Here is a 20,050-nt window from a genome sequence, read left to right as displayed (position 1 = left end):
CAAAACGTTTCTCTAAACGCTGACCCGTAACAGGCGAGTCTGTACAAACTAATTATCTCTGCCTGCCTCTCAATGCTGATTGGTCAAGAGGTATTCAGAACATTTCTGCTGTACCGTTGCTATAGCGACAGCTCAGTCACAGGGCCCTGTATGATGGATGTGTCTCATCTAAAATTTATAATAAACTACAGACTTGTTTCTGCCTTACCTTACTTTTTTTTTTTTTAACAGAGCGATAAAGCGAGGCTGTCATCATGTTCTTTAGTTCTTTAGACATTTCACAAACCGAAAATTGATAAAAACGACCAAGTGTCATTCTATAATTAACAAAGACGAAATCGTTCGTAAATTGCTGTGTTATAAGACGAACTTCGGGACACGTGCTTCACTTTGAGTGTGGAAGCTTCACACCGGCCCTCATACAGGAACACACGGTCCTCACCTCGTACTCTCGCAGCAGTAACTCCCCTCTTGTCTTCCTCAGATGCTTTCTGACCGAATGGCTTTCCAGGGACTCGCTCTCGTTTGTAGCTCCTGTCATCACCGTCAATGCGAGTCAGAGAATAAAAGAGAGGAAAGATACACAAGAATGAGTGAAGCGATAACAAAAGGAACATCAGGTCTGGAACAATGTGAGGATTTTGTTTTAACACCTCAAACTTGAGCTCTGGGCTCCTTTTTGTTCTGTTACATTTTATTAGTTACGCGTAACCAGGGTACTAAAGATGGTTTTTATGGAACCGCATTCATTTTAATTCTAATGCTAAAGCTAAAGCTAAAGCTAATAATAATAATAATAATAATAATAATAATAATAATAATAATAATAATAATATCGTCCTTACAGATGTTCATCTATCTGTTTTCTTTACACAGAGCTATGAAGAGTCTGGAGTTTACCCCAGGGGACACGGGGCACCCACAGATGGACAAAGTGCCGGTCCATGGCAGTGCACAATCACAGAGTACAGACAGAACTTGAGGAGGAAACTGGAGAACTTAATGGAAGCCCCTGAAGCACAGGGAGAACATGCAAACTCCACAAACACAGGACATTTCTGCAGGGATGTAGTAGCTCAGTGGTTAAGGTGTTGGACTACTGATCAGAAGGTAATGACTTCCAATCCCACGTCCACCAAGCTGCCACTCCTGGGTCCCTGAGCAAGGCCCTTAACCCTTAATTGCTCAGCAGTATAAATGAGATAAATCTAAGTCGCTCTGGATAAGTGTGTCTGTCTAAATGCCATAAATGTAAACGTATATTATAGCAAAACTAGGAAACATATTCAATCTTCCTTCGAACACAGTGCAATTAATTTGTTCTTCTCAATAAATACTATAATGCATTTTCACCCAAATAGTTTTAGGATTTATTTGGTTTACATTTTTTATTCTTCATAACTGGTTTCTTGTGTAGAATTTGAATGTGTCTCATTATGAGAACACCAAACAACACTCTCAGAAACACGGTTTCTGAATCTTACCGATAATTTCTCTGCACGGGTTTTCGGGTGTGATGGGAACTCTGCAGGTGGGACACTGACTGCTCTTCTGAAGCCAAAGCTCGAGGCAGGCTGCGCAGAACACGTGGTGGTTACAGCAGATCGTCGGCTTACGGACCTGCTCATGCAGGACAGGACAATAGTTCAGTACCATGAGGGCTTATGGGATACAGAGGATGTGGTTAGAGATACATGTGAGAATACATAATGAGAACATGGATGGAGATAAGAAAAAAAAGTCATATTCTTTTAAGAAAACCGATTGTAATGAAATCCGGTTTGAAAGAACTGTTAGTATTCTGGACCGTTAATGTGGTGCTTTTACTTTAAATCACTAAAGGCGTCATAAGCACAAGATGTTCCATCAGTACCAGTAACACCAGTGACTGCACTACAGAAATCATTTCCAAGCTGCTAACAACTGCACTCAAAGCACACAACATTTATTGTACCAGCATCAATGATTTCTGACCATGTTCACGAAACTTCCCAGCACAAACCAGCATTCTGGACCACAAGTCAGTTTTCCAAATGGGTATTTCCTCAATGGTTAAAACTTATTTCTAAGGCCACAGCTTTATCCATAATTATATCTTTCAAGTTATTTGTCTCCAAAATGTCTGCAAAATACTCCAAAGTCATACAATTCAAATGGCTTGTAAGCCAAATTCTATTTCCATTGCTTTCTGAACCTTTACAGTAAGAACATCTTTTTGAATATTTTATTACATCATGACCATAACGTTAAGAGACAAATTTGTCTCCATATTCTGAGAATGACTCTCCTACCCAAGCATTTTAGTTCTGTGTTTGTGTTATTTTATTTACTATATTAATCTGACTTATCGTGCACAAGTCTAATGCTCATGGGCAGAATAGCCAATGAACAGAGCAATTTATTAGAGCAGGTATATAGTTAAATATATATATTCACAATGCTATTTAATACTAAATATGGAAATACACAAACATAAAGGTGCTTCAATATAGAGTTGTATAGTCAATTAACATGTATGCTACTAAGCATATTTAAATATTAATACAAAATAAACCAAATAACCCACCTATACTTTAACATAGAGACCCCTGGTATAACCGCCTATATTTTAACATAGAGACCCCTGGTATAACCGCCTATATTTTAACATGGAAACCCCTAATATAACTACCTATACTTTACATGGAGACCCCTGGTATAACCGATTTTACTTTAACATGGAGAACCCCTGGTATAACCGCCTATACTTTAACATAGAGACCCCTGGTATAACCGCCTATACTTTTCATGGCGACCCCTGGTATAACCACCTATACTTTAACATGACCCCTGGTACATAAATCACTTAATGCTTATTTTTGCTGTACCAGGGATACTATAAACTAAAATTACCATCTTAAGAGGTTGTAAAGTTAATAGTATAGTCTTCGAAAGGAAGCACGACCGGAAATAAACAGGAAATAAGCTGCTTTGCTAACTAACGTGTCTTTAATCTTATTTAAGTTCTGATTTAATAAACGTTACCTTCCCGAGGCAAATCTGACAAGAGATGGGTAATGTCAGAGACAGAGTCACGTTCTGGACGTTTTGAGCCATTTCTGTATGTAAAATAAAACATTAAAGTTACTTTGATCAAAACAAAACAGAACAAAACAAAACTCCCTGCTCTGTAGCGCAGCGGCTACAACTACGGCGAGTCGGAAGGACTAAAAAAATACAACACGAGAGCGGATTCGCGAAACTGCGTCTGAGTGAAGGTGAATGATGCGCATGCGCACTGATGGCGTTTTTGTTTAGTATATGGATTGTATAGTATAGGACTTGATGTCCAAACATATAGAACTTTATAAGTGTATATGCTTAAAGGTTTGAGCAATTAGCTTAATTAAACATGGCAGGTGTTGAGAGGAATACAAGAATACAGAAACTCTACCTTATCTTACTGAACATTGCTTTTTTGCATTTGTTTTGGTTGGTTATTTTGGTACGAATTCATTCAGGCTTGTGGTAGGAATACCGGGAACGAGTGCGGAATGTTTAGTTGCTTCCACTGGAGTACTTAAATTTCATAAAAGCTATTTTCACCAAACTTTAAAAGTAATTTCAAAGTAAATAAGCCGGACTTTACTGTTGTAAAATGGAAATTATTTACATTTACATTATTTCCTGTCCTGTTTCACCCAAATGAGGACGAGGTTCACTTCTGAGTCTGGTTCCTCTCAAGGTTTCTTCCTCACATCATCTCAGGGAGTTTTTCCTCACCACCGTCACCTCAGGCTTGATCATTAGGGATCAATGTTACAGATAAATAGTAACTTAACTTAAAATCTTTATTCTATTTCTATACGGATGTGAAGCTGCTTTGAGACAATGTGAACTGTTAAAAGGTCTATACAAATGAATTGAATTAAATTGAAGGTTACACTGTGAGTGTGTGGCCATGTGCATTTGATGATTTGAAGACCTACTTATTCAGGAAACACTTCTTTCCTTATCTTTTGCATTAAAAAAAAACACAACCTTTGACACTTTTTCATTGTAACTTTGAACAAATGTTTTAAACTCATGGTATCTTATGTAACCTAGTGAACCAGCATTAATGTATTCAATGTTAAAGATTTAAGCACTTATATACGTCGCTCTGGATAAGGGCACGGAAGATGTTGGTAGTTTTGGTAGTTGGAAAAGAGTTCCTATAGTCGAAGAGCTGAAATATCTAGTTGATGGGGCATTTTCGATGACCTTTTCCCAGTTGTAAACAAGGAATTATAAAGAATAAGGAATTACTGAGATGTTTTTGGGAGTTGGGAAAAAGACAGAGAATTCAGAAGTAGCTTATTGGATACACAGAGAAAATGAGAAAGAACACACAGATAGTCACCTGATCTCAGGATCGAACTGTAGTATTTTTAATTTTTAATTTCATGGTGGTGAAATGAAAACGTTGCCTTACTAGTGATGGTGTGGTGTGAGAAGGATTATGAGGAGAAAGATTACTGGACTTAATAAAAAAAAAATAACAAAACTTTAGCCAGCCTGTAGCTGTAAATAGTTAGCTAGCATTTTGAAAAACAGCTTGCACGGTGGCTTAGTGGTTAGCACGTTTGCCTCACACCTCCAGGGGTTCGATTCCCGACTCCACCTTGTGTGTGTGGAGTTTGCATGTTCTGCCTCGGGGGTTTCCTCCCCTGGTCCAAAGACATGCATGGTAGGTTGATTGGCATCTCTGGAAAATTGTCCGTAGTGTGTGATTGCGTGAGTGAATGAGAGTGTGTGTGTGCCCTGCGATGGGTTGGCACTCCGTCCAATGTGTATACCGCCTTGATGCCCAATGACGCCTGAGATAGGCACAGGCTCCCTGTGACCCGAGAAGTTCGGATAAGCGGTAGAAAATGAGTGAGAGTGAGAGTGAGCTTGCTAGCTGCTTAATTAACATATATATGAAATGTTAATGATTTCTTAGTTATTTAAGCCATTGTTTAAATAGTGCTTTTTTTAAATGAACTCAGATTTACTAATAGCAATTAGTAGCTAGTAGCAATTAGCAGTTTTACGCTAAACTTTGGGTGGTGAAATCACACAGTGTGCATGTACTGTTAAAAAAAAAAAAAACAAGATACAGTCAAATGTTAACAGAATAGCAAATCATTTTTCCATACATCATATCCAAGACTTTTGAAATACACCTGTATACAATGTACAGTACTTAGGCAGATATTAGCAAGTTAGCTAGCTAGCAACATATTGCTAATGTTAAGTAGATAGGTGGTACTCTGTAGGCCTTTGTTGTTAGTATATTATTAATTCTGTAAGTGAAGGAGGGAGAAGGTTGTCCACAGGATGCTTTTGGACATGCTCGGTTGGTGATGCCTCATAATTCATTGTCAAATATCAGGACAGAATATGCGTGTTGCTTTATTGTCTTATAGTTTAATGGCAGACAGACTCTGAGGCCTCAAGAGATAACTCAATTAGCATTGAACCGCTGGGAAAACAGTGTTGTACATTGATTGCAGCAATGCTGGAACTACATTAGTGTCTTTTAATGCAAGTGTTTTATTTCAACACAACCTCCATCGCAGACTCACTTATTAAAATATTGTGTGTGTAGATGTGTATTATGTAGAGACAAAGCTCCAGTCTTTTGAAGTATTATAACAACCTTTGTTTGAGTATAAAGAATGACACTTGCACTTTCATCAAGATTATACAATAGTCTTATTGTAGGAAATCTGATAGTTTTTAGTCTCATTTATTTTCTTAAATATAAATAATATTCATTCATTCATTCATTCATTTTCTACCGCTTATCCGAACTTCTCGGGTCACGGGGAGCCTGTGCCTATCTCAGGCGTCATCGGGCATCAAGGCAGGATACACCCTGGACGGAGTGCCAACCCATCGCAGGGCACACACACACACACACACACACACACACACACACACACACTCTCATTCAATCACACTATGGACAATTTTCCAGAGATGCCAATCAACCTACCATGCATGTCTTTGGACCGGGGGAGGAAACCGGAGTACCCGGAGGAAACCGCCGAGGCACGGGGAGAACATGCAAACTCCACACACACAAGGCGGAGGTGGGAATCGAACCCCCAACCCTGGAGGTGTGAGGCGAACGTGCTAACCACTAAGCCACCGTGCCCCCCATATAAATAATATAAAAAATTTACTCAAGTTTGTGCAAATGTTTTATAATGTGCAAATGTTTTGTAATTTTATAATATTATGAAATTTTTTCATAATTTTAGCTCTCAATAAACACATGCAGTTTTTAAATGAAGGTTTTTATTATTAACGGAAAACAAAATCCAAACCTACATGGCCCTGTGGGAAAAAGCGTCCTGTCCCTCCCTGGGAAAATACTGTGGACTGTCAAGACAAAAGTAAACCTTTTTGGAAGGTGTTTGTGTCCCATTACATCTGACATAAAAGTAACACCGCATTTCAGAAAAAGAACATCATACCTACAGTAAAATATGGTGGTGGTAGTGTAATGGTCTGGGGCTGTTTTGCTGCTTCAGGACCTGGAAGACTTGCTGTGATAAATGGAACCATGAATTCTGCTGTCTACTAAAAAATCCTGAAGGACAACGTGAGGCCATTTGTTCGTGACCTCAAGCTGAAGCAAACTTGGGTTCTGCAGCAGGACAATGATCCACAAACACCAGCAAGTCCACCTCTGAATGGCTGAAGAAAAACAAAACGAAGACTTTGGAGTTGCCTAGTCAAAATCCTGACCTGGATCCTATTGAGATGCTGTGGCATGACCTTAAAAAGGCGGTTCATGCTCGAAAACCCTCCAATGTGGCTGAATTATAACAATACTGCAAAGATGAGTGGACCAAAATTCCTCCACAGCGCTGTAACAGACTCATTGCAAGTTATCACAAACACTTGATTGCAGTTTTTGCTGCTCAGGGTGGCTTTTTCACACCACTGTATTTATACAACATTATATACAGTGTATAGAAAATAAGTGATTTTTTTTATTATTATTTGATTTTGATTGTTCTGAATTTTTATTAGAATTTCTATTAATATATTGCTAATTAAATCTTGCTTTTGGTACAAAAAAACATTTTTTTTTTCTTAAAAAAACATTTATTTATGGACTGGGAACAGCATTGACAAACAATACTATGGTTTTAAAGACAAGAAAGATTGTGTATGTGACTAATACATTTTGAATTAGAAATTTGAGATTTAAATGTTTTAATAGTCTCCATTTTCAGACGCAATCAGTGACTCTATACAAGCCATCAGATTTTATATTGACAAAAAACATGTCAAAATGACTAAAGACCAGAAACCAGAGCAGAGCAGATCGACAGACGTCATTACACGTGTGGACGTCTGTGGTCAGTCTGTGCTCACTTCGTATGAATAAGAGTGTTACACAACACTGGTCATCTTAATAGTTTGTGTAGTTGTGCTTCAGATGAACAGGATTGTGTTGTTGATGCAAACTCCATCTCCATTGTGTCTCCTGGTGTATCTACGTATAATAAATGACGCAGCTCAAATCCGAGTCATTACAGTTTATTGTTATCTATCACAACCATTATAACCAATCAGGTGTAATGCTTCATGAGCATGAGTTAGAGATCACCTGTCTCAGTCTCACCACCACTTTAACCAGCACAAAAGTTATTAACCGAGCTGTCCAGGCGATGCCCGAGGACGTGGTGTGCTGAAGGGACCCCTGGTGTTTATCTTTATTGCTATTCTCACCACGTTGCTCAGCGGTGCATGTAGAAAATGTTCAGAGGCAGATTCAAGTCTATATTCTGCACCCTGATATTAGCAACCACTAAACGTTTAACACTTGTTATCTGGATTAATAAATTGTTTGATTTTTAGCTCCCACAAACTGACTTTTGTCTTACTAACTGAGAGAGAGAAAGAGAGACAAAGAGAGAGAGAGAGAGAGGGAGAGAGAGAGAGAGAGAGAGAGAGAGAGAGAGAGAGAGAGAGACTGCTATAAGTGATATAGAATAGCATCAGGTCCTGTTATGTACTGCACAATTACATGTAACTAGACCCAGATAAAAAATTATAACATATTGTTCTTTATGGAGAAAATATTGGCAAATTATATTTGTCTAGTTAACAACTGTTAAGATGAACGATGGGGATAAAAACTAATAGACCATCAAGTATGTCAATGGTTTATGAGCAGTATTTATGTCTTATTAACTTAGAGAGAGAGAGAGAGAGAGAGAGAGAGAGAGAGAGAGAGAGAGAGAGAGAGAGAAGGAGAGAGAGAGATCACAAATATATTGGCTAGATACAAGAGAAGAAAGACAGAATAACAGAGCAGATAGAAATTGTGTGTGAGAGAGAAAGAGATGGATAATTGAAAGACTGAAACATTTTACTGCCGTTTTTTCTTTGTTTTTTTTTTTTATTATTTTTTTAAAGTCATTAATACAGATTCTTCATTCTTAGTGATCTTTTTTGTAAGTGGAGATGAAATGATGCCATGTTTATCGATACTGAAACCTTGCACTATCAGCTGAAATATCCCATATTAATAATCTAAAAAAAAAATTCTTTCACCCAAAAATCACATCTACATTGCAGAAAAAAGGGGAAAACAGTCTGTTTGTGTTACTAAATGTTACTAAATTAATTTTATTATTAATATTAATTAATAAATTAATATATATTTTTTTTCCTAATTTGCCATTTCTTACAGGATCTGAGATCAGATATCTGATATATTGTCTCTGATGTCTAATCCAGTTTAGTGGATATTGGGTTTATATAGAAACCTATTGGCAACGTTAATACGTGTTAAATTCAGATTAAAAGGTCTACACCTAGGTGTGTGATTGGCTAAGCAGATGTAACTCAAATTCCATCTTTATTAACGCAGACCTCGTGTTATGTTCACGGAATACACTTAGAATAATGTGTAACCTGTGCAGATGTTTTGCGCTTTAATGCAGCATCGATTATTAAATATAAATGATGTTGAAAAAAAAACAGTCATTATTTGTACAAAAAAAATAAAGTGCGGTGTCGGAATATTTGACGCTTTTTTCTCATGATCGTATTTCACCCTCCACACACACACACACACACACACACACACACACACACACACACACACACACACACACACACGCCTCACACGCTGCTTTGTAATCGTTCACTCATTAATTGGTGACAGTCAATTAATCACAGCCGGTCAGGACGCCGTCGCCTATTGATCTCTCGCGCTGCTCTTATTTTTCATCCCCTAAATGACACGGATCGGCAGAGCCGTCGCAGCCGCGTAATGGAGGGTAGTGGGGCGCGTGACCCACGTGTCGGAATGGCGTCTTTACCATTTAGGCTGGAAAGGTTTAGACTGCCTTAGAGCAGGGGATTGGGACAGAGCCGAGCTCTGCTGCTCGCCTGACCTTTTCGGCTCGGAGCTTAATCACTGACAAATGCTTACATTAATTAGCCGTGCCCTCTTCCTTCCCTCCCACCGTCCTCCACACACACACACACACACACACACACACACACACACACACACACACACACACACACACACACACACACACACACACACACACACACACGTGTTTTAGCTAAGCCTCCGCACGCCGAAGCTGAACTCTCAGGGCGATTGAGACATTTCACTCCACTTCCTGCAGGTGGGAGTTATTGATTAGGGATGATGCACCCGACAGGGATCACCATGGAGACGGGATCTTGGGATGCTCACCTTAGACCTCTGTAGAATCATGACCATATAATACCTTGAGGTTTGTAGGGCAGAAGCTTTCTCATGTCCCACAATTCCTTGTTCACTACTCGCCCTAATTCCCTGTCTTGGGTTTCTATTCTAGTTGTCTCATTTCTATTGTTCTGTGTCCTGATTTCCTCGTTCCCTTTTTTCCGATCCTACTTCCTGAAAACTTTTGAGGTGTCTCAAGTTTCCTTCTTACTTATTTTACAAAATAATTCCTAGTTTCTAGTGTCTCTCGCCATCATTCGCTGTCTCTACTTCTCCTTTTCTCTCTTTTGCTCTCTCCCATTTATCTCTCTCTCTTTCTGTTTGTCTCACCTTTTCCACCTCTTATGTCTATCTTCCTGTCTGCCTTATCTCCTCTCTCTCTCTCTCTCTCTCTCTCTCTCTCTCTCTCTCTCTCTCTCTCTCTCTCTCTCTCTCTCTCTCTGTATAATGTGTATTTTTATTGCGTGGCCTGCAGCGGTGTCCTGTTCTCTCCATGCTCCTTTACAGAGCAGCTGCGTCCCCTCTCAACCTCTGAGTGTCCACACACACACACACACACACACACACACACACACACACACACACACACACACACACACACACACACACACACACACATACACACACACCACACACACACACACACACACACACACATACACTCACACACACTCACACACACACACACACACACACACACACACACACACACACACACACACACACACACACACACACACACACACACAGAGAGAGAGAGAATCAGGGGGCCCCTGGGAGCATGCAGGGTGGATTATTATGGAAATGCTGCGCTTCTTCCGCTGTGTCCCTCCTGTAAGCACAGCTGGGAGGAGCTCCATTACAGCACCACACCAATCTGTTCCACACACACACACACACACACACACATACACACACACACACACCCTCTCCTCCTATACTTCGCCCTCTGCTACACCTGTATCTCCCACGCACACACCACACACCATCCTTCACTATTCACACACTCACCTCTAATTCTCTATCAGTCAATGTACATCAGAATCATGCTAAACAACATGATCATAATACAAATAATAAACACTGTAAATTCATTTCAGACAAAATTAAGTTTTGTCTGAAATGCTATTTGAAAAAGTGTTTCCACACGAACTATTGTTCTGTTCAACCTCACAGCCAATCAGCATCCAGTTTAAACTCAGCATGAGCATCAGCATTGACCCGTTTATTGTATTTAAGTATTGTTAAAAGTTCTCCAGTAAAATTTAAAAAAAAAACAAAAAAAAAACTTTATTACCAAATTCAGACTTGAAGTGGAATATTGTGAATTATATTGTATCTTAAAGTAAACATTCAGAATGATGACATTTATTTAAAAGCATTTATGTTTTAAACCCTGGTGAATATATATTATCATTTCATTTTAATGAGATTAAAAGATTTCATAATAAGAGAGAATCATGTCAAATAAAAATACTGATCTGTATTTGATTTTATACACAGACTGAATAATATCCGTAACACAGAATGGCTCTTCATCCAAACAGAACCATATAACACTATGGATAAGGTCAGGGTTATCCAAACCAGGGTTGCCAGGTCTGTGATTAACCCAGCTTTGCAGTCAACTTTTAAACTTACTGATTATTGTTATTATTATTCATTCATTCATTCATTCATTTTCTACCGCTTATCCAAAGTTCTCGGGTCACGGGGAGCTTGTGCCTATCTCAGGCGTCATCGGGTATCAAGGCAGGATACACCCTGGACAGAGTGCCAACCCATCACAGGGCATTATTATTATTATTATTATTATTATTATTATTATTATTATTATTATTATTATTATTATTATTATTATTATTATTATTTTCCAGCTGGGATAGAATTGTGATAATGAGATAGAAATAAGCAGATTGTAAACCTGTAAATAGTTATTTTCAAGTACTTTTGAAGTTTTGATCTGCAGGATTTTGTTTCCCAAGGTAGGTTGATTTTACTAGCCTGTATTCATGATACTACTATACGGTGATTTTCATGGTGCAGAACAGTGACTGTATATTTATGTATTTTAGGTATGGTGTGCATGGTGTATTTTTCTTATCTACAACATCAGAAGAATGTTAAATGTATGGATGTATACCTAAGTTCTCCCACACCACACAACTGCTGCTCTCCTCCACTGGCTTCCAGTATTCCGGTAGCTGCACACATCAGATTCAACACACTTCTGCTTGCCTACAAAGCCAAAAATGGACCAGCTTCCTTTCACCTCAAAGCTGTTCTCACTCCTCACACTGCATCTCACACCCTCAGATCTACAGCACTGATCCACTGGTATCACCATCTCTCAGGGTAAGAGGTAGATATACAGAAAGACTCTTCTCTGTTCTGGCACCGAGGTGGTGGGATGAACTTCACCTAGATGTCCAAACATCTGAGTCACCGACTGTCGTCAAATGGCGGGTGAAGATCTACAGCTTACTGAAACACTTTAACTAGCTCATTTTAACTGTGTGTTTTATGTGTAAATGGTTGATGGTATCTTATGTCTGTAACATAGTGATCCTGAGTAAAAGTGTTTGGTATTATTTTATTGCTCATTGGGCTGGTTTATGAAAGTTTTTTTTTTGCAGAGTGTAAGTTACTATCAGGGTTGTATCTCCATACCAAAATCAGCTCACTTTCCAATCTCAAATAAATATAAAAATATCTTGAATAGGGGGGGCACGGTGGCTTAGTGGTTAGCACGTTCGCCTCACACCTCCAGGATTGGAGGTTCGATTCCCGCCTCCGCCTTGTGTGTGTGGAGTTTGCATGTTCTCCCCATGCCTCGGGGGTTTCCTCCGGGTACTCCGGTTTCCTCCCCCGGTCCAAAGACATGCATGGTAGGTTGATTGGCATCTCTGGAAAATTGTGTGTGTGTGTGTGTGTGTGTGTGTGTGTGTGTGAGTGAATGAGAGTGAGTGTGTGTGCCCTGTGATGGGTTGGCACTCCGTCCAGGGTGTATCCTGCCTCGATGCCCGATGGCGCATGAGATAGGCACAGGCTCCCCGTGACCCGAGAAGTTCGGATAAAGCGGTAGAAAATGAATGAATGAATGAATGAATATCTTGAATATAATCAATTGGGATAGTTTAGTTGCCCATACAGCTTTTGCTAGTTTATGCTAAGTTTTGTTCCTTTTATGCTAGTTTTTTGATAGCTCATGTGATTTTTAGGCTAGTTTTATGCTAGCATTCTGGCTAGTTTTATGCTAGTTTGTGCTTTGTTTAGGCAGGTTTTATGTTAGTTTTGGGCTAGGTTTATGCTAGTTTTATTCTAGCTTTTTGGCTAGTTTTTGCCATTTTTACAGGAGATTTATGCCAGTTTTAGGCTAAGTTTGTGCTGGCTTAATAATAGTTTATGCTAGAATTAGGCCAGATTCACACTAGTTTTTGTTGGTTTTGAATTTTTGCAGTGTGTAATTTTTTAACCAAATCTCTGTAACAAAACCATCCGTATAAAAATCTTGAGTGAAAATATCCTGAATACAGACAAAAATATACAAGATTACATGAAATCTAATTTAAAACCTTTGGCAGATTATTTTGCAACTTTATTTCCAGAAAGGAGAAAAATGATCTGTCAATAGATCAATAAAATGTAAAGTCCTGTTTGGTTTCTGGGAGTGTTTTATATTTTCTTAATCTCTGATGTTTTCAGTTCCACAAACGTGTATCTGGGTCTCCATCAGGATTCGACTGAATGTTAAAACTACGAATGAAGTCAAGAGTAGTCGTTAATTTGAAAGCAGTCCTTAGGGCAGAGACGATCCTGCTCGTGTTGCCGTTCATGACTCAGCATTTTCTCTTGAACGTCAAGGAGGAATTAAAGCTTTGTTAATGTTTGTAATACTTTTTATCTGCCGTACTGTTAAAGTGGTTATGTACAGATGGGGTTCATTGCTATGTTTTGAGAAGTGTGTGTTAAACCAGAGGGTGTGTGAGATCCTGGTACTAATCATCAGCATCAGCCCTGTAGCTCCGGACAAAACCAAACACACCAAACTCAGACAGCAAACAGTGTCTCTGATGCTGATGGACTAGATTTGATGTAAGCGGCATTTAAGTAGCAAGGATGTAAGGGGTGTGTGTGTTTGTGCCTCTGTGTATCTCTGTGTGTACCTGTGTCTGTGTGTCTCTGAGTAAGTGTGTGTGAGTCTCTCTGTGTGTGTTTATCTCTGTGTGTGTGTGTCTGTGTGTCTCTGAGTAAGTGTGTGTGAGTCTCTCTGTGTGTGTTTATCTCTGTGTGTACCTGTGTCTGTGTGTCTCTGAGTAAGTGTGTGTGAGTCTCTCTGTGTGTGTTTATCTCTGTGTGTACCTGTGTCTGTGTGTCTCTGAGTAAGTGTGTGTGAGTCTCTCTGTGTGTGTTTATCTCTGTGTGTGTGTGTCTGTGTGTCTCTGAGTAAGTGTGTGTGAGTCTCTCTGTGTGTGTTCATCTCTGTGTGTACCTGTGTCTGTGTGTCTCTGAGTAAGTGTGTGTGAGTCTCTCTGTGTGTGTTTATCTCTGTGCATGTGTCTCTCTGTGCAAGTGTCTGTGTGTGTCTCTGTGCATGTGTCTCTCTCACTCTGGGTCTCTCTTTGTGTCTATCTGAGTGTGTGTCTCTCTACGTGTGTCTCTTTGTGTGTGCGTGTCTGTGTGTGTCTGTGCATGTGTGTGTACATGTGTGCGTGTCTCTCTGTGTCTGTGTGTCTCTGCGTGTGCTTGCCTGTGTTTGTGTGTTTCTCAGTGTGTGCATGTCTGTGTGTCGTTCTGTGTGCATGTGTGTGTGCGTGTCTCTCAGTGTGCATGTGTGTCTCTGTGTGTGCTTGTCTGTGTGTGTCTCTGTGTGTTCGTGTTTGGGTGTATGTGTATGTGTAAGTGTGTGTCTCTCTGTGTGCATGTCTGTGTGTGTGTCTTTTTGTGTGTGTATCACTCTGTGTAAGTGTGTGTTTCTTTCTGTGTGTATGACAAAAAGACAAAGAGAGAGAGAGAGAGAGAGAGAGAGAGAGAGAGAGCACAATCCTTAGTGAGACATTTCATTCAGTCCTGTTATCAGATTAACTCTCCCACTGAGGATTATCAGTCACTGCCTAATATAGCAGCACAGACTCATCAGTCACTTTACTGTACTCGATATTTCCTCCAGACCTCGTCCACTTCCTGTGTGTGAATGTGATATTCTTTAATGTTACACGTTGGGATACTGTGTAGAGTTTGGCAGTAAAGATATAACCAGATATTAATACTTTATTTGGATTAAATATGGAATGGAATAGGGAATAGAGATAGGAGTAAACTGAGGATCACACAGACTGGTCTCACTTAGTAAAGTAGAAGAGAGATCTCCTGTCCTGGCTCAGAACAGCGATGTCATGCTCAGTCATTTGCAATGTCACTGAATAAGGGTTGTGATAGTTCTTGGCCACATTAAGAGTAGAGTCTCTACAGCACGGAGTGTCCAGTCTCATACATCAAAGGCCGGGGTGAAGGTGGGGGTAGATATGGGTTCTTCTTCACTAAAAGAATCTAAAAACTGATGATGATGATGATGATGATGATGATGTTGATGATGATGTTTTTGAGGTTTGAGGGTGACAATAATACTAAGAAGAAGAAAAAACAATCATCAAGAACGAGAATGACTTCAATAATAATAATAATAATAATAATAATAATAATAATAATAATAATAATAATAATAATAAAACAACTGATGATGACGATGGTGGTTATAGTACAATTATTATTAGCACAACAACAACAACAATAAAAAATCATAAATATAGTCAAAACAAATATTATTATTAACGTCAATAATAAACACCACCACCACCACCACCACCAACAACAACAACAACAACAACAACAACAACAACAACAATAATAAAACATCTGATAGTGATGATGATGATGATGATGATGATGATGATGATGGTATTGCAATTATTATCACAATGACAACAATTAAAAAAAACAATAAGAAAAATAATAATAATAATAATAATAATAATAATAATTATTATTATTATTATTATTTTTATTATTATTATTATTACTACTACTACTACTACTACTACTACTACTAATAATAATAATAATAATAATAATAATAATATGACTAATAATAAAATATTAAAATAATCATAAGTAGAACAACATAAACAACAACAACAATAATAATCATCATCATCATCATTATCATCATCATCATCATCAGTGCGGTGTCTAAGCAGCTGAAGCGAGTACATTAGTGGTGTTTGTGTAGTGTAGAGTGAAGAATAATTCACTTACAGCTCTCCCACATTCTGCTTCAATACTTTTGAATTTTTTATTATGCCACTGTTGTTCAGTTTCAAAACAAGCGCACGTGCAGGACATCCCTTTCTCTCTCTCTTTCTCACACACACACACACACACACACACACACACACACACACACACACACACACACACACACACACACACACACACACGTGACATAAGGCCTTATTAATTATTTGTGGCCACTTGACTTCATATGCTGCTGTCGGTGTCCTGGTCAAAGATTATAATTACCACATTTCTGTTTGTATCGTCTTCATCTCCCGTTGCTCTTAGTAGCGTATTACTGCCCTCATCCTCTCTCTCCTTCTAACTCTCTCCCTTCCTCTTCGTCTCCCGTACACAAGACCAAAAGTGCAGGCACATCATTTATTGATAAGGCAAAAAAAAGAATGTAATGAAATTATCAATGTTCTTGAATTAATTATGACCATGATTAAGAAAGCTAAAATCTCAGGAGCCGGGATCCCATTACCCTTTCAGTCTCGGGGACGGCTTTCACTGAGGGAGAGGCAGAGCGAGCATCGCTGCCTCCTCGCCTCAGTCGTCCCTCTCCTCTCGTCCTCGCTGCAGAACGCCTCCATCCACCCGGCTCTCCGTCGCTCCTGGCGTCAGCCACGGCCTGCCAGGCATCCTGCGCTCTCCTGACCCTGACCTCTGCTTTGGCCTCAGCCTCAGCCTCAATTTGACTCAAGGTAAGATCTCCAGTCCTGCTTCTTCTGCTCCTTGATGATCTTGTTAATTATAACATGTTTGTAAATGTAATGTTTAGAATTTTTAGAGGTCGCAAGTTCATCTTTTCCACTCCCACCTGCACACACACTAACACACACTCTATCTCTCTCTCTCTCTCACACACACACACACACACACACACACACACACACACACACACACACACACACACACACACACACACACACACACACACACACACACACACACACACACCTGCCATCAGGACAGGAAGTGGGTGGGAGCTTTGGGGTGCTCTTGATTTCCCTTGTTATTACTTTTATTCTCTGATGAAGATTTTATAGATTATGCAGTGAAAAAAAATGTTACAGATAAATAAATCGGTCCAAACTCTAAACACACGGCCTGGGTCGAGGTCTAAGAACCGAACGCTGCATCTTTGCTGGTTTAACGTCCGTCATGGAGCACAAAAACACCACGCTCCCTTAGAGCTAGTGTAAGTGTTTGTTACACACCATGTGACACCAAGCTGGGGTTTTAATATCTTTATATATATATATATTACAAAAATGTAATGATTAAAATACATCCAAATTCTATTTAAAGGTCTGATTTGAACAGAGTCTTCTGAGATGTGTGTTACTTAAAATAAATTGTGTGCAAAATGATTCTGTAATGAATTTTATTTTCATAAATTCTCAAATTAATACATTTTATAAATATTTATTTTTTAACCAAACAAAAACCGAAATAATTAAGGGGAAAAAAGTTAACCGTATGCAAAAGTTTATGCTTCTAAATCAGGTTTTAATTGAACTTTTCATTTAATTCTTCACTCATGATTAGTTATTAAATATATAAGCAGCAGTGTATTTAAAACTTAAAGGGATGTGCAGGTATTCTGAATTAAATTTAAAAAGAAAATGCAAAATGAATCTGTCAGTCATGTGTGTGTGTGTGTGTGTGTGTGTGTGTGTGTGTGTGTGTGTGTGTGTGTGTGTGTGTGTGTGTGTGTGTGTGTGTGTGTGTGTGATCTTACAGCAGGAGTGTTTTTCTACTCAAATCTCTCTCATTCTGCTCATTTCTATTGTATTATACTGTCGTATAATAACACTGTCGTATAATAAAAACATATAATTGATATGACATGGAGTTTAAAAACATCACTGATCATACAGTAATTTATTAGAACTTGTCACAAATTATTTGCCTGTCATATTTGAATGCAGTGTTTTAAGTAATGAAAAAAATATATTTAATCATTCAGAAAGGAAAACAAAAAGATAAAACAAACACAAAAGTTTCTAGAAATAATCTTAATTATCGGATACATCAACTAATAGAGTTGAATAAAAAAATTATATTAAAAATAAATGAAAAAAAAAGAATTTAATTTAATTTATTTATTTAATTATGAGCTAGCATGTAGTAGAATAGTGGTGTGTGAGTGTGTGTGCGTGAGTGAATGAGAGTGTGTGTGTGCCCTGTGATGGGTTGGCACTCCGTCCAGGGTGTATCCTGCCTTGATGCCCGATGACGCACAGGCTCCCCGTGACCCGAGAAGTTCGGATAAGCAGTAGAAAATGAATGAATGAATGAATAATAATAATAATAATAATAATAATAATAATAATAATAATAATAATAATAATTTCCGCTTTAGGGAATAGGGAACGAGACTGTGTTTGGAACACAACCCCGACACCTACACTTTTACTTCCTCAGCTCAAACGTGACATGAGTATCATGTCCATGATAGAATTATGATTTTTAATAACTGAGTCTGGGCTGTTTGAGGGAAGCAGTCTGACCACTTGAATCTTGTTCTTGGACGTATTTCTTGTCTTGTGTTAAAAAGTGTTTAGTGCTGATGCTCCACACTTCCACCATCACAATAACCCTGATTACTAAAGCACGCTGCGTTATCAATGAAACACAGACGCTGTTTACTGCTCGCTTTAATTCTTCCTAATGTCCGGCTGAGGCTTTTAGAGCTCCAGCCCAATGACACAGAGCTAAAGTATTCGTGCCATTGGAAGCGAGCCGGCCTGTAACTCGATAAGGCCCTGAATTTACTCCATGAGGTAAAAAGTTCCTGAGCTCAGCATCACGTGGGCTTCAGGAAACCGTATCTGCCCCAGAGGAGCGTCCGCTCTGAGGGAAAAAAAAACCTTTATCACGGGGCATCTCGGCTCAGGATAATATCCAGTAACAGCAGTAAGAGCGTGAGATTCAATACACCGATCAATCGCTCGCTTTTAACCCTTCCAGCCTCCCAGTCCTCCTCATCACCACCATCATCATCATCATCATGCTCTTCATCATCCTCACATCAGTCCAGACCCTCTAAACCAAACTGCTTTCCTTCTTTCTTTCTTTCTTTCTTTCTTTCTTTCTTTCTTTCTTTCTTTCTTTCTTTCTTTCTTTCTTTCTCTTACGTTTAAATTTTCTGTATTTCTTCCATTTTATTCTTCTTTAATTTTTTACTCATACTTTTCTTTCTTTATTATTTTTCTTTCTTTCTGTCTTTCTGTCTTTCTTCCTTCCTTCCCTCCTTTATTTATTTCTTTATTGTATTTTATTCCTTTTTCATGTTTATTTTTTCCTTGCTATTATTTCTTTTTATATTGCTAGTATTTCTTGCTTTTTATTATTAATATTTTTATGTATTCTTTCTTTATTTCTTTCTTTCTTTCTTTCTTTCTTAATTTTTTTTCTTTTATTTCCTTATTTTCCGTATTTCTTGCTTTTTACTCATCTTTCAATTTTTTTACTCACACTTTTTTTTTTGCTTTCTTTCCTTCTTCTTTTTTTGTCCAACTGTCTTTACTGGATTCCTTTAATTGTCTTCCTATTTTATTTATTTTTTTACAATTCAGAATGAAATGTTTTATTATTATTATTATTATTCCTGTGGTGAAAACCTACTGACTGTAAAAAAGCTCTGACACTGAAGACTCTTCCGTAAATATCACTTAACCTTGTAAAACATCTCTGTGTGTATATTATTAGGTAGAGAAACTATAACACATAGAACACACAGAATCAAGATTTCGATTGTTTTTCTCTCCAAGAGACTGAAGATCATCTTGTACTGTTCCACGAGATTTAACCCAGAGCGCTGATTAACGTGTTTGCTCACTCGTTATTAGTGATATATGATGAAAGAACGATAGATTTGGGACGTTCCATTTGTTCTGCTATAAAATCTAAAGAGTTGAAATGGGACAGTGGTTTAATAAGTGCGTGTTCATT

General features: G+C 38.5%; 1 protein-coding gene and 1 long non-coding RNA gene across 2 annotated transcripts in view; one reads left to right on the top strand and one right to left on the bottom strand.

Annotated features, from left to right (window-relative positions):
* The window catches only part of LOC125141286, a 1,168-nt gene extending 62 nt beyond the window's left edge, over positions 1-1,106 (top strand). Inside the window, exons 1-3 of the long non-coding RNA XR_007140672.1 lie at positions 1-90; positions 485-632; positions 877-1,106. The exon at positions 1-90 is cut by the window's left edge and continues 62 nt beyond it. This is a non-coding gene — a long non-coding RNA (uncharacterized LOC125141286). The remainder of the gene's footprint in view (positions 91-484; positions 633-876) is intronic.
* obi1 (ORC ubiquitin ligase 1) overlaps positions 1-3,215 on the bottom strand; it is a 10,701-nt gene extending 7,486 nt beyond the window's left edge. The window contains exons 1-3 of the mRNA XM_027143471.2: positions 3,025-3,215; positions 1,485-1,620; positions 443-534 (exon numbers count right to left, since the gene is read on the bottom strand). Of these exons, the coding sequence (XP_026999272.1) occupies positions 443-534; positions 1,485-1,620; positions 3,025-3,096 (300 nt within the window). The 5' untranslated portion in view covers positions 3,097-3,215. The remainder of the gene's footprint in view (positions 1-442; positions 535-1,484; positions 1,621-3,024) is intronic.
* Between the last annotated feature and the right edge of the window lie 16,835 nt (positions 3,216-20,050).

This window comes from Tachysurus fulvidraco, chromosome 5 (assembly GCF_022655615.1).
Source record: "Tachysurus fulvidraco isolate hzauxx_2018 chromosome 5, HZAU_PFXX_2.0, whole genome shotgun sequence".
Classification (NCBI taxonomy): domain Eukaryota; kingdom Metazoa; phylum Chordata; class Actinopteri; order Siluriformes; family Bagridae; genus Tachysurus; species Tachysurus fulvidraco.
This window is presented reverse-complemented; position numbering and strand designations above follow the sequence as displayed.